This window comes from Narcine bancroftii, chromosome 4 (assembly GCF_036971445.1).
Source record: "Narcine bancroftii isolate sNarBan1 chromosome 4, sNarBan1.hap1, whole genome shotgun sequence".
Classification (NCBI taxonomy): domain Eukaryota; kingdom Metazoa; phylum Chordata; class Chondrichthyes; order Torpediniformes; family Narcinidae; genus Narcine; species Narcine bancroftii.
The window spans coordinates 65,330,182-65,345,270 of record NC_091472.1 but is presented as its reverse complement, the minus strand read 5'-3'; the positions used below and the strand labels follow the sequence as shown (position 1 = coordinate 65,345,270).

At 39.3% G+C, this 15,089-nt stretch overlaps 1 protein-coding gene across 1 annotated transcript in view; it reads left to right on the top strand.

Annotated features, from left to right (window-relative positions):
- The window catches only part of pnpt1 (polyribonucleotide nucleotidyltransferase 1, mitochondrial), a 99,819-nt gene that overhangs the window by 11,889 nt on the left and 72,841 nt on the right, over positions 1-15,089 (top strand). The window contains exons 2-6 of the mRNA XM_069931489.1: positions 8,245-8,305; positions 9,946-10,020; positions 10,094-10,199; positions 10,809-10,858; positions 12,072-12,135. Coding sequence (XP_069787590.1) covers positions 8,245-8,305; positions 9,946-10,020; positions 10,094-10,199; positions 10,809-10,858; positions 12,072-12,135 — 356 coding nt within the window. The remainder of the gene's footprint in view (positions 1-8,244; positions 8,306-9,945; positions 10,021-10,093; positions 10,200-10,808; positions 10,859-12,071; positions 12,136-15,089) is intronic.

Genomic DNA, 15,089 nt, shown 5'->3' with positions numbered 1-15,089 from the left:
ATGTGAAGTTAATAAAACATCGAACACAAGTTTTATCATGTAAACTTCTCAGTGTCTTTATTTTCTAGTTTCCTTTGTTCTCCTGCTTGTGCTCTTATCTCCCTCTCATACCACGTGACTTCCGGTACATCTCATACATATTCATTATCATGACAATACTCACATACCACTTTAAGAAATCCCTAGGCCATCAGACCTCTTTTGTGATTACTTCATAATTTGGTGCATTGATATTCATAAACATTCATGATTCTTCGTAAATTTTACAATATGCCATTACAAATCTTCTGGTTTGGTCAGTCGTTGTCTCTTCTATTATTATTGGTATATTTTTATTAATTAGAATTGCTACTCCTCTTGCTTTTGAGCCAAATGAAGATGATATTACTTGTCCCACCCATTCTCTTTTTAATTTAGCATATTCTGATTTGGGAAGATGTGTTTCTTGTAGAAAGACTCTATCTGGCTTTAATTTTTTTTAAGTGTGCCAAGACCTGCCTTCTCTTCACTGACCCATTCAGCCCATTAACATTAAGACTAATAAATTTTAACGTTCTATCCATATTGATTTTTCAAACAAATATTATTTAACAATAAAAACCTTTTTGGTTGTTTAAATAATGCAATGATCTTTCCCCTTGAAAAATACATGTGCAATGTCCTTGCCCTGACGGTGATGTAAACAGGAAACCCCAAAAGCCCGTGGAATCTCTCTTGGAAGAAGAATCCTCCTTTTTGCATCATCTTTTATAGACACTCCTCTCCAGGTGCCATTATCCCCTTAGAACGGAGTCTCCACCTTGCTACTACTTTTCCGAGCTCTCCATGATCATTTCAATAAAGTTTACTTTTTAACAATAAATACAAGAGAGTTTTTATTTTAAAATACAACTTTTACTTTGTCCCATTGTAAGCATTCTTCATAGTCTTCCTCTTTGGCAGCCTTAGTCTTTTCATAAGGAAGTTTTCCACCTTGTTCTTAGTCTTAAAAAATTGTTGATTACCTTCTGGTATTTCAACCCTCTGAGTCATGGGGTATATCATCGAATATTTCAAGTTTTTGGAGCACAATTGTCTTTACATCATCAAACTCCTTCCTTTGCTTAATCAAAGTAGGACTAAAATCTTGAGGGAAAAAAAAGGACATTTCCACGGTAATTCTTGGGTGGACCATTATTTTGCTTATTCATATGCTGCTCCCAGAATCATCTCCTGCACAGTAGCTCAAAAGTCTTACCAGGACCGATCTTGGTTGCTGACTGCTGGTTCTTGGGTCCTTGCATCTGGTGAGCCCTTCAATCTTCAGTTTTTCTCTGAATGTATCTTCTCCCAGCACTCGTGGGATCCATGATTCAAAGAAGTTCACTGGATCTCTTCCTTCTTTCAGTCCAATAATTTGGACATTATTTTGTCTGCTTAAATTCTCCATGTGGTCATTCTTGTCCAGCAGACCTTGTCTGTTCGACACCCATTGCTTTGCATCATTTTTCAAAGCTTTTAGCTTATCTTGTATTTTTACTAAGTCTGTTTCAGCTTGGGTCATTCTTTCCATTAAATCCTCTACAATTTCTTTAATCCTTTCTATCATATCACTCATTATATTTTCAATGCCAGCAAATTGGTTGCTATATATAATTACTACACTTGTATATTCCCTTTTGCATGTTTACTCTGTTTAATGGCTTTTACAGTACTTGTGTGTTATTATTCTCTATTTTAAGGATTCAAGTATTTGTCTTGATATTTCTTAAGGGCTGTGAGAAAATTTGCTTCCACCACTGCTCGGTAAATGCATTGCAGATTCAAGGTTGAAGGTTCCTTTTATTGTCACCTAATAATAAAAAAAATAATATACATGATATACTTCAAATGAGGCAATCAAAGAATCACCATGAGCATTGCCCGGTGCCCCTAAAATGAGAGAAAGAGAAGTAAAAGAGAGTCCTTTCAGAGACATTGAGTGTCCATGGATTCTCCAGCACTCCCACAACACTCTGGATGAAAACTTCCTCCTTGTATTTCCTCCTAAATCTCCTACCTCTCATCTTAAATCTAGTTCCTCCTACCTTAGACATCCCTACCCTTGGAAAAAGTTTTTTTTCTCTATCTTGTCTATTCCACTCATAATTTTGTATACCTTATCCAGCCTGTTCAAGAGCAATGTCGATCAGTCACGTCCTTTCTGTGGTCTAATGCACACGCTACTTCAAGTGTGGCCTAATCAATGTTTTATAGAAGTTGTAACATGACATCCCAGCTCTTGCACTCAATGCTCCACCTATCCCATTTGCTGTCTTCACCACAGTCTTCCACTTTCAAGGATTTATATATTTGTTCCCCAAGGTTACTTGATTGATCAATATTCTACCATTTACTGTGCATTTCCAAAATGCATCAACCCACATTTGTCACAATTCAATTTCATATCCCATTGCTTTGCCCAACTATTTTGGAGCTCTCCTTAAAATCAGTGAACCGGTGTGGACTCGAAAGGCCAACATGGCCTGTTTCCGCTCCATAAATGGTTATATGGTTATTTTTTAGCTGATTTCTATCATTCTGTAGCTTTAAACAACCCTTCTCGCAATCTTCCCTCCAATTTTTATGCCATCTACAAACTAATTATCTCCTATATTCACATCTGTCATTAATGCAAATTTAAAATGTGATTACACAGTATCAACCCTTGTGATACACAAGTGGTTATAATAATTAGAAAAATAAACCTTCACCACCACCACCTTTTTCCTCCTATTATAAGCTAACATCATCTTCTCTGCCTTCATTAGTATGCTATCATCTCTTTTAAAAAAATCTAAATTAGTGAGACAATTATATAATGAAATAGGATCTAGAATGGGCCAAAGTGATGGTGATAGATCATAAAACTTTTTTTTTTAAGCCATTGGATAGGTATTCTGAAATAACAAGGCTTCCCTAATGGCTCTCTATGAGCCTCATCCACTGAGGCAGCAATCATAGAGTCATTTGGCTACATAGCTTGGAACAGGCCCTATAGCCCAACAATTCCATGCTGATGAACATGGAATTCTGGGCGACTTGTATTTGGCCTGTATCACCCTTCCTATCCATAGTCGAGTCAGACTACTTAGCTGTGCTCCACCTTTCTGCATAGAGGCAGAAACTGAAAAGTGCTGTAACAGTAGAGAAGACTGAATGAGATTGTCTGGGGAAGGCAGAAGAGTGGTTTCATGACTGCCTGGAATCAGTAGACTGGGCTAAATTCAAGGACTCTGTGGTTGATCTGGATAGTATATTGCCGACTTTATCAAGAAATGTTCCTATGAAGACTATCTGGGTCTATCCTAACTAGAAGCCATGGATGAACCAGAAAATCTGCAAACTGTGGAAGATCACATCTCTGGTGTTCAGATCAGGCAATTCAGAAAGACAGGTACAACTTCCAGAAGGCCATTAACAATGCAAGAGGATGATTCCATCAAGCTGGAGTCTCTGTGGATACTAAGTAGCAGGGCTTGCATTTCAACACCTCCTATAAAGCAAAGCAAGATCGTATCATAAACTGCAATACGTCTCTTTTTGGGATAAGCTTACTACCTCCTATGCTCATTGAAAAAAAGAAAATGATGATGCACCTTTGCAAGGGCCTACAGCTCCCAATATCTCTGTGGTCCCAGTATCTGAGGCTAACACGTAAACAACCTTTGGGGGGGAGGGGGTGTGAATCCTCAGAAAGAGTCTGGCTTGCACAAAACATCTGGCTGGATTTTTTCAGCACCTCTGTGCTATGGTTTGGTCGGCACCTACTTCAAAAGAATATTTTTTTCTGTATGGAAATTAAATGTATACAATTGTTTTTTTTAAACATAGTAACTATTCACCTGCAGCAAAATGAATTTCATTGTATGGGTATATTGTACTTGTATGTCCAACAAAATTATCTCTCCAAATGTCTTTTTACGCTAGCCTGCCCACCTGAGTCAGCAGTTTCAAGGAACAGTAGAAAAGGCTTTATTTGAGGATCACATACAGCAAATGAGTCCCATTGTAATGCCTAGCTTGTGTTGAGTAGGATGGATCTTGTCATCTCAGTTAGATGGTTTATGATGTTAATTCTTTTTGGTAATCACAGAATGATGGATCATTGTTTAAAGCTATTAACCCCATTCCATGCCACCTCTGTGTAAGAATTCAAGATTCATTTATTATCATGTCATCTTTGGCTTGGCTTCGCGGACGAAGATTTATGGAGGGGGTAAAAAGTCCACGTCAGCTGCAGGCTCGTTTGTGGCTGACAAGTCCGATGCGGGACAGGCAGACACGGTTGCAGGGGAAAATTGGTGGGTTGGGGTTGGGTGTTGGGTTTTTCCTCCTTTGCCTTTTGTCAGTGAGGTGGGCTCTGCGGTCTTCTTCAAAGGAGGTTGCTGCCCGCCAAACTGTGAGGCGCCAAGATGCACGGTTTGAGGCGTTATCAGCCCACTGGCGGTGGTCAATGTGGCAGGCACCAAGAGATTTCTTTAGGCAGTCCTTGTATCTTTTCTTTGGTGCACCTCTGTCACGGTGGCCAGTGGAGAGCTCGCCATGTAACACGATCTTGGGAAGGCGATGGTCCTCCATTCTGGAGACGTGACCCATCCAGCGCAGCTGGATCTTCAGCAGCGTGGACTCGATGCTGTTGACCTCTGCCATCTCGAGTACTTCGACGTTAGGGATGAAAGCGCTCCAATGGATGTTGAGGATGGAGCAGAGACAACGCTGGTGGAAGCGTTCTAGGAGCCGTAGGTGGTGCCGGTAGAGGACCCATGATTCGGAGCCGAACAGGAGTGTGGGTATGACAACGGCTCTGTATACGCTTATCTTTGTGAGGTTTTTCAGTTGGTTGTTTTTCCAGACTCTTTTGTGTAGTCTTCCAAAGGCGCTATTTGCCTTGGCGAGTCTGTTGTCTATCTCATTGTCGATCCTTGCATCTGATGAAATGGTGCAGCCGAGATAGGTAAACTGGTTGACCGTTTTGAGTTTTGTGTGCCCGATGGAGATGTGGGGGTCTGGTAGTCATGGTGGGGAGCTGGCTGATGGAGGACCTCAGTTTTCTTCAGGCTGACTTCCAGGCCAAACATTTTGGCAGTTTCCGCAAAGCAGGACGTCAAGCGCTGAAGAGCTGGCTCTGAATGGGCAACTAAAGCGGCATCGTCTGCAAAGAGTAGTTCACGGACAAGTTTCTCTTGTGTCTTGGTGTGAGCTTGCAGGCGCCTCAGATTGAAGAGACTGCCATCCGTGCGGTACCGGATGTAAACAGCGTCTTCGTTGTTGGGGTCTTTCATGGCTTGGTTCAGCATCATGCTGAAGAAGATTGAAAATGTAATATTACATGAAATTTCAATTTCCCCGACATAAGGCAGACAAAAAGTCACCATTAGTATTGCCAAGCACTTCTTACAGAAAGAGTAGCAAAAGAGATTCCCTTCAGGGACATTGAGTGTTCGTGAATTTGCCTCCAGCGCTCCCACGGCCTCCTGTCCAATAAATTGGCAACCAGAGCTCCAGATCCAAACCTCCGAGACCCTTTGGGAGCTCTTCTTACCCTCAGCACCCTCACAATCCTGATTCTGATGCCAATACCTGGCTCCCATGAGCCAATCTCCAGCAGCCTGCAGACTGTGCGAGTCCATCGACCACAAGTTACTGACCACCCCGGAGCCTGTGTTGATCCTTCAGCAGCTTGTCCATTGCCATGGTCACCATCCTGTAGGGTCGTTTCCTCTCCTTCTTCTCTAAGGGGTATGTTTTCCATTTCTGGTGCCCTATGCTGGTCTGCTGCTCCCCCGGAGTCTGCCCCCCCATCATGACCACTGCTGAGCAGAAGCACTGCTATCTTAGGCACAGATCTTGGGTTGGATTTTAATTAAAAACTCTGTTTGCTCCTTTAACATGCTGCTTAAAGCAGTGTCATGTCTCTGTTCTCTGTTCTGAGTCCTCACCAGCAGCAATGTTGCCATTATAACAGCTCCAATAGCTCTGCCATTTTTAAAAAAATGTATTAATTAATTCTATTTGCCTACCCTCTTCCTAACGGCACTGAACATTCTTACCTTTCAGATACTTATCCAACTCACTTTTGATTACTCAAATGGAGTTTGCATCACTACAACCACTGATTGTGTATTCCAGAACCTATCCACTCATTGTTTTTGAAAAAAAGTTAATGTCCTTGTGTTACTTGTTGTTCTTTTGCCGATCACTTTTATTCTGTCATTGACTCCTCTGCCAAAAGGAACAATTTAATGTTGGTACCTATGACTTTGATTTTAAATCAAATCCTGGGCAATTCCACTATACATCTCTGGTCCGTTACATAGATTTTCACAATTACTCTCTGCTTCCTATAATTTAGTTAATTTTCCTTCATTATTATTATGTCAAGTTGAAACTTGGGGAATAGCTATTATGTGGCACTTTACAAATGCCATTTGGAGACACATAAACACCACAAAAAATTGTATTTCTCCTATCACTTTGTTACTTCATCCAAAAGTGTCGTTAGTTGGATATGATTTTCTTTCAGCAAATATTTATTGGATATCTTCTCAAAACACACCAATACCAATGGAGCCAAATTTGTTTGTTGATTTATTGTTTCCAGAACATTTGCACTATGAAGGTTAATTTCACAGGTCAGAAGGGTCTACACATTTTTTTTGAACAAGTGTAACATAATCACTACCTGGTGCTTAACACTGCTCTGAAGTGTTCAACTGCCCAGTCCTCATGCCTGTGGCCCCATAATGGTATTAACCAGCAACCACAGGTCTGTGCCCAAGATGATGGCACCTACGCTCGGCAGTGGCCATGAAGGGTTGCAGACTCAAGGGAGCAGCAGACCGACGCAGAGCACTAGAAACAGGGAGCACACCCCTCATTCCCCCCCCTCCCCCACCATTGTCCCGTTGAGAAGGAGAAGCAGAGGAGGACAGGTGCCCATGCTGGCAGACCAGCGAAGGGCTCAGCGACTAAGGGACCCACACAGGCAGGTGTGACGTGGTTGGGGGTCTCTCATTCCCTTTAGGCTGCTGAACACTGGCTAATGGGAAATAGATATTGGAGCTGCAATTCAAAAGGGTGCTGAGAGCAAAAAGAGCACCTGAAGGGCCTCAGGCGCTGCAGGCTTTCTGATTGTGTCAAAGGTTAGGATCTGGAGCTCATGCTGCCGATGGATCAAACAAGAGTCTGTGCAGCCACAGAGGCTCTGGAAGCACTGGAGACGAATTCACAAACACTCAGTTACTAAAGGGATTCTCTTTTGCTTCTCTCTCTCACACTGTAAGCGGCACCGGACGACACTTATGGGGACTCTTTGCCTTATGGCAGGCAGAAGACAATTTCATGACATTAAAGGAATCTTGGATCTTGAATTTGGAAAAATATCAGTAGTGATGTCAAATAACTGGTTGTGATTCTCTTATACTTGAATAATTTGACAACATACATATAAAGATTTGTAAGTCATTGTCAGCTCGTCTATCCATTATGTGTTTTTAAAGAATTGGCTGCATTGGAACAGAAAACTAGTCTCTGGAGTGTGGGTTAGTTACTTTTGGGGACAGGTTGGAAACATTTGTTTAATTAACATTGAGGAAGTAAATTTGATTGTTGTAGCATTAACCTGATTCTTTGTAATATAAGGAATGGGTTTTCACCCACAGGTCTCCAAATTGAATCATTTTCAATGTCAGGCAGAAGACATTACAATGCACAACTTGTAGAGAGGGATGTAGAGTTAGCAAGCCTGTAATTTTCTGCCTCACTTAAATAGTAGCAGGTTTCTTTCCCACTTTCTCATCGGGAGCAAAACTTTTATTTTTGTCACGTTCTCATTTTAAAACTAGTTATAGGATTTCAGAAGTCAGTCTTTGTTTGATTTTTACACGTTTATTTTGTATCAAACTAAGTTAATGCCAATTTTATGTCTCAACTTATTCAGTCATAAGGAGTGAGAAATTTACTTTATACAGTAAAACCCCTGGTATCTGGCACCTATGGGGATTGGTAGATCCAGATAAGTGAATTTGCTGGTTGCTTGAGATTGTGTGTTGCGTGGATTAGCGAACAAATTTTAAATTTTCGTATTTATCTTTCTTGATTTTTTTTTGCCAGTTGTTTGAATTCCAGATAAAGGGGATTTTACTGTACTAAGATTAACCTTGCTAAGACATCTGTAATATGATGATTATGCTTTGTTTACTGGATTTTGATTTGTAACAATAGGAAACTTGAAATTTCAACGGGGAAGCTTGCTCGGTTTGCGGATGGATGTGCAATGGTGCAGGTAAATTTCATACTCCTTTTATAATTTCTGTTCAGACTACTACCAAGTAGGAAATTGAACTGTTTAAATATCAATGTCATACAAACACTGTGGTTTCAGGTGAATAGTGGTTTGTAATCAAGAGCTAATATGTTTTTTAGCATTCTTCATGTATCATAAAGCTAGTGTTCCTTCTGGAATTTTTTTTGTTGAACAGTTCAAGATATGGGTGTGGGGATGAGAATTTTAACTTGAGAAAACATAACTTTTAAATGGTTTTATGTGTTTTGTATCGTAATTAATTCATGACTGTTAATTTAATAGGGTTAACTGTTATGCTATCATTGGACTCATCACAAAATGTCCACAATTTAATTTGTTATTTTGTATTTTAGTTAGATATGTTCTCTATACCCAGTTTAGTCAACAGATTTTTGGCATAGTTATGGACTTACTTGATTAGAAACAGGTAGATCTTTAGCACAAATTGTCTTATCTTTTGCTTGGATGATATGGTCTTTCAATAATGCAACCTGTCTATCCCTAAAGAAAGAATGATTGGCCTGAAACATCAGGCTTCATTCAGAGCTTCGATGACTTATCCAGCAAAACTTTCATTGCACTTTCGCTTCAGTTGTCAGTCTGGAATGCATCAAGCTGCATGGTAGACTGCAACATTGCAATGTGGTGGTTAGTGTGACAGTGTTTGGGAGATAAATTGGGAAAGGTTTGTTAGAGCGGGTAACACACAAACACTTTAAAACACAGAATTTTTGCAGGAGCTTTTCCAAGAGTGGTCAGACTCATGATGAACTGTTTGAAAAACAACAAATGTAACAACAGGCAATAGCAGCTTTGTCTGGACAACAAAACTTACTGTCTGGAAGGTCTTTGCAGGCAGAGAGCAGAAAAAAAGAGGCTTTGCTCTCAGAGTTGGAGGGGGTGAGAGAGAGAGGAGAGACACAGATATCGGTTCCAGAGGGACAAGCTGGCAAGCTTTGGAAGACAGCCTGGTCAAAGGAGAGGACTGGCTGTCTGGTGTTTCCCTTGGAATACGAGAAACAGAAAGGAACTCTGTGGTGACCTGAAACAAGAAAAACTCTCTCTGAAAACCAACAAGAACCCTTCTGAATGGTAACCCTTTACCTGTTAAGCACTAAAGCCTGGTGAACTTTATTAATGTTAACTTCTGTGCACAGTACAAGAATTGCCTGCAACCAGTGAGATTGAACTGTGAACCAAAGAACTTTGCTGAACTTACCTACTTAGCATTAGAAGGGGTTAAGTGAGTCAATAGAGATAAGTTAAAGCTTGATTCTATTTTCATGTTCAAAGATAATTAAAAGCAACTTTTGTTTAAGTAAGCCTTTGTCGTGGTGCATAACTATAGCTGGTGGGTTTTGGGGTTTTCTGGACTTGTAACATTAGAAGATTGATAACTCAATCCACTAACTAGAGCGCTGATGGTTAAGAGGAAGTGTATTGATTTCACCAGTGGAACTTGACAGCCCAGACACCAGCAAGTTTTGCATTTCAAGATATTTAAGATATTGTAATTCAAACTGCTCTGACATGACCTCTTACATATGTAGATATTTAAATACCAAGTTATCAATTTGAAATATAATTTGTTGTTTTTTTTTCCCCCTCTTGCTATGAAGTTGGGAGACACATCAGTGATGGTTACAGCTGTCAGTAAAACAAAACCTTCTTCCACCCAATTTCTGCCATTAGTGGTAAGCATGCTGAGATTTGAAATTTTGTCTATATTTCAGATTATCATGAAGAGTAACTCATTTTTGTAATTAGGTTGATTACCGTCAAAAAGCTGCTGCCGCAGGAAGAATACCAACAACCTATTTACGAAGAGAATTAGGGAGTACAGATAATGAGATTTTAAGTAGCAGAATAATTGGTAAGGAGGAAGTTTATTAATACAATAGTTTTCTCAAGAATTGTTCGACAATTATATATACCACATGTATAATTTCTTTTGATATAATTTAGAACTGAATGTAATGTAACTTTTATTGTGGTTTAAAAATTTATAAAGTTTTCAAAAAAATGGTTCAACGATTAATATGTAACAATGTTTGCTTTACAAAGGTATTGGCTGATTGATTAATATTTAAGGGAAAGTATTTTCTGTTCTAAAGCTTAATTTTCCAAGAAAATAAAGTATTTAATAATGTTACTAAATGCATCTATTAAACATATTAAAAAAACTTTCTTAACTATTGGATTATCAGTGCAACAAATGATTACAAATGAAAGTGATCACATTTCTTTTTTTAACCATCTTTCATAGATTAACTTTATTCTCGGTTAGATTGGAAGGTGGCAGGGAAAAAAAAACTCGACCAAAGGGTGCCTCATGTCAACCAATACAGAGAACCAACTCCTGCAGCAGTTAGATTTTGACCAAATTTGTAGGTGAAGGAGGGCACATTTTGTGAAACAAGTTTTTAGAGAGGGTTTTTTTTCATTTATTAAATGCCAATTACTGACCTTCTGAATTCTTCAGATCGTTCAATCAGGCCATTATTTCCCTCGGGCTACTTTTACGATACACAGGTAAGTGTTGTATAAAATATACTATTTGGTGTAACTATTTTGAATGCATTGTCGTTGAATGCATTGGCAAGTTCTGTTTTTATTGTGGAAAATTTAAAACTGCAAATGCTGGCGAGTAAAGTGCTGGAAATGGATAGCAAACAGAATTTGTCGCATGCTTATTTTTAGGCTGATGATGACTGTGATTTTCTTATTTTTGAAAATGAATCTATTCAATTATCCACACACGCTCAAAAATATAAAAAATGTGCTGGAGAAACTCAGCAGATCATGCAGCATCTATGGGAAGTAAAAGGTGATCATCATTTTGGGCCTGAGCCTCAGTTCAGGTCCAAAAGATTGATTGCCTTTTACTTCCCATGGATGCTGCGTGATCTGCTGAGTTTCTTCAGCACTTTGAGTATTGGACTGTCTGCAGATTTTCCTGTTTCACCCCAAAATATAATGTTTCAATACAGTTTATCATGAAGAAGAAACCAAGGTCATGCATAATCAATCCCACACATTAATTGTGAATTCTACCATAAAGTTATACAAGCTAAAGAAATGATGACAAAAAAAGTACTTGCGAACAAAATATTATTTTCCTTTGTTTTTAGAGTAATGATCCAAAATAACTAATCCTGAATGACATTGTTCTACCTAACTGAATACTTACCCCAGTAGTTTTATGTATTTATTTCAGAAAATGAGGCAATTGTCACTTCCACTTTTAAAATCCTTCCATCCTTGGAAGGACTATATAGAGGGACAGTGTGCAATCTATCAAGGAAATTAATGTAGATCCATCAAAAAAAATGTCCACTCCTCTCACAAGGTTCATTCCTACCCTCTCTTTGCCCCACTCTTCATTCTTGTCCGAATTCCTGGCCAACTCAGTCGACCTGTAAAGCATAAGTGAGCTTTGAAATGGTCTTTGTTGAAATTTAATCATTCAAATGTTGTCACATTGATCATTTAATTTTGCTGATGAGTAAACAATGTAAGAAATCTTTATATTTGCATATTTTTGAAACTATGGATAATTAGATGATTTTATTTTGAAAAGTTGACAAATTTAAACAGATGCTCAGATCTTTTGGGTGATGTTGAAATGTTCAAAAGCAAGGCTGAATTCTTTACAACTTATGTATATGCCAATCATATTTCAATTGAACACAGGCTCTGAGGGACTTTAGACTAAAAGTGATTTTGTTTCCTTTCTCTATATAAGGTTATTTGCAATCTCCTCGCAGTGGATGGAATCAATGATCCTGATATTCTTGCAATTAATGGAGGTGAGAACAAATGACTGATCTAATGAGAACCTCGAACATATGTGGAGTCAAATCATGGTCAAGGGGGAATGCTGGTCATCTGTCCTGAGAGTGCCTTCTTTCCTCTTGCATTTAGCCTCTGCCCCAGCCCCTGCTCGAGCATTTTCCTTGGTTGAGCAGAGAAGCACAGGATTTCTCTGAACAAAACTGTCAGGTTCTGCTCCTCAGCTGGCTGGCAATCAAGCTGCTGATTACATTTTAAGTTTAGACATACAGCACAGTAACAGGCCATTTCAGTGAACGAGTCCATGCTGGCAAATTTACACCCCATTAACCTATACCCCTGGTACATTTTGAACAGTGGAAGGAAACCACTGCTCCCAAGAAAACCCACAGAGATGGGGAGAACATACAAATTCCTTATAGACAGAGCGGGACTCAAAACTCAGTCTGGTTGGTGCTGTAAAGGTTTTGCGCTAACTGCTATGTCAACTGTGCCGCCCTTGTGCTTTTAAATAGAAAGATTGTGTGCGTCTTCGACATGTTCATTAGCGATAAGGAGTTTATTGTCATTTTTTTTTTCTTTATTTTCTTTGGCTTGGCTTCGAGGATGAAGATTAATGGAGGGGTAATGTCCACGTCAGCTGCAGGCTCATTTGTGGCTGACAAATCCGATGCGGGACAGGCAGACACGGTTGCAAGGGAAAATTGGTTGGTTGGGGTTGTACAAAGTGCATGTGCACCAAAATTCTTGCTTGCTGCAGCCCAACAAGTATTTCATTTACAAGAAAGACAACAATAGTGCACATAATTGAATTAAAAGGAGATCATAGTTACAAAAGGTAGATAATAAATATTCAGTTATCCTGTAGTGTCGATACAGTTCATGATTAGTATAACAAGGGGAGGTTCAAGATCCTTGTAGCTATTGGAAAGAAACTGTTTCTGACCTAGTGGTGCAGGTTTTCGTACCTTCTAATGTCAGGTAGCAGTGAGAAGAGGTTGTAAAATACACTGAAATGCTGGAGGAACTCAGCCGGTCTTTCAGTGTCCACAGGAGACAAAGATATAAATTTGAAGAGACAAAGGAATAAGCAGAATGAGCAGGAAATCTCTGGATACAGAGAATGCTGGCTGGTAGAGGAATCCAGACCAGCAAAAGGAGTTAATTGGATATGATAAGGGAGAGGTGAAAATTGATTATTTCTGTGCAGCAGGGAAAAGGGAGAGAGACCAAGCTGGAGGAAGGAAACAAGGGGGAAGAAATAAGGGTGGGGGTTTAACGGAAGCCAGAGAATTCAATATTAATACCTTATAGTTGGAGGGTTCCCAGTCGGAAGATGAGGTGTTGTTCCTCCAATTTGCGAGTGGTCTCAGTCTGGCAGTAGACAAAACCATGGACAGATGTGTCAGCAAAGGAATGGGAAGGGGATTTGAAATGAGTGGCCACTGGGAGATCCACGCTATTGCAGCGGACAGAGCAGACTGAGTTCCTCCAGCATTTTGATGTGTTTTTACTCCAATCAGTGTCTGCAGACTTTCGTGTTTCACCCTCATGAGAAGAGGTCGCAACCAGGGTAATTGGGGAGGAGAGGGAATCCTTTGTAATCTTTATGATGGTGGTTGCCTTCTTGAGTCAGCACTTCACATCAATGTCTTCAATGGATGGGAGGTCAGAGCCGTAATGGACTTGGCTATGTTTGCTACTTTTGCAGCCTTCTGTGTTCTTGGGTGTTTGAAGAACCAAACATGATGTGATGCAACCTAGTTAGTATACTTGCCACAGTGCACTGGTTGAAGTTTGATACAGAACATGAGCACTATTTTAAAAAAAAAACCTCAAATATATATTTAAAAAAAACATCAAATATATATTTTAAGAAAAGAATACACTTACTCGCGCACACACTTGCACAGACCTCTGGGATATTCACCATAGATGTAGTATAAAGGATTTCACAGAGTATGATCCATTTATGATGATGTACATAATATTCCAGGTGTTTTCTTGCAAGGGCTTTATTTAATGGAGGAAGACATCCCCACTCTTTATTCAAATCCTTTATTCAGTTGATTGCTTTACTTGCATGTTAACTTTCAATGATTTGGATGCAAAGGCACTTGCATCATAATTGGTAGGTGGAGATTTTTTTTATATATAAATAGGTTTCATGGCTGTAGAAAGCCTAAATACTAAAGTAGCTTGCTCTGGTTCTTATTTCATTGGTTTTGTATTTATGATGCTTTCAACTCTGTAATCTTTGCTTTGTATCATGCTTTGCACGCTTGTAAATTTTTGTTTTATTTCGGTCATCCTCCATTTCATTTTCATGATAATGAATATGGGCTTTGGGAGAAATGATCTCTGTGGCAGTTAGGCTGAAGAATGCCACCTCCCATTGACTCACAAGCTGAAGAATCAATCATCCTCCAGTTGAATTCATCCCTGAACTTGCCAGCTTTTCTCTTATTTTTGCTGCTGAGGACGAAGAGATCATCCATTCTATATATCTATAATGGAACCTCATTACAATAAAAAATAAGATTGGAAGTTGAGGTTTGCTTGATCAGAGTGGAAAGCAATTTTAAAAAGTTGCCTAAAACACAAAGTATACAAGTAGCAAACATGCGGGCTTCCGGATTGGGAATGTATTCAGATAGACAGAAAAGCAGGCCCTGTGGTGAGAATTCCTGCATCATCTTCTAATTATTTTATGCTGGAATGTTCACTATTTCTTGGGAGAAAGTACTGTTATGACCCAGAGGACCCCAAAACACAGCAGTGATAGATATTTACCAAGACAAATGGTTACTTAAACAAAAGTTGCTTTTAATTATCTTTAAACACGAATCACACTTTAACTTATTACTATTGACTTAACTAACCTAACTTAACCCTCTTCTAATTCTAAGCGCACATGTATGCAATGTGTGTATAAGTTCAGAAAAGTTCTTTGATTCACAATCCGATCTCA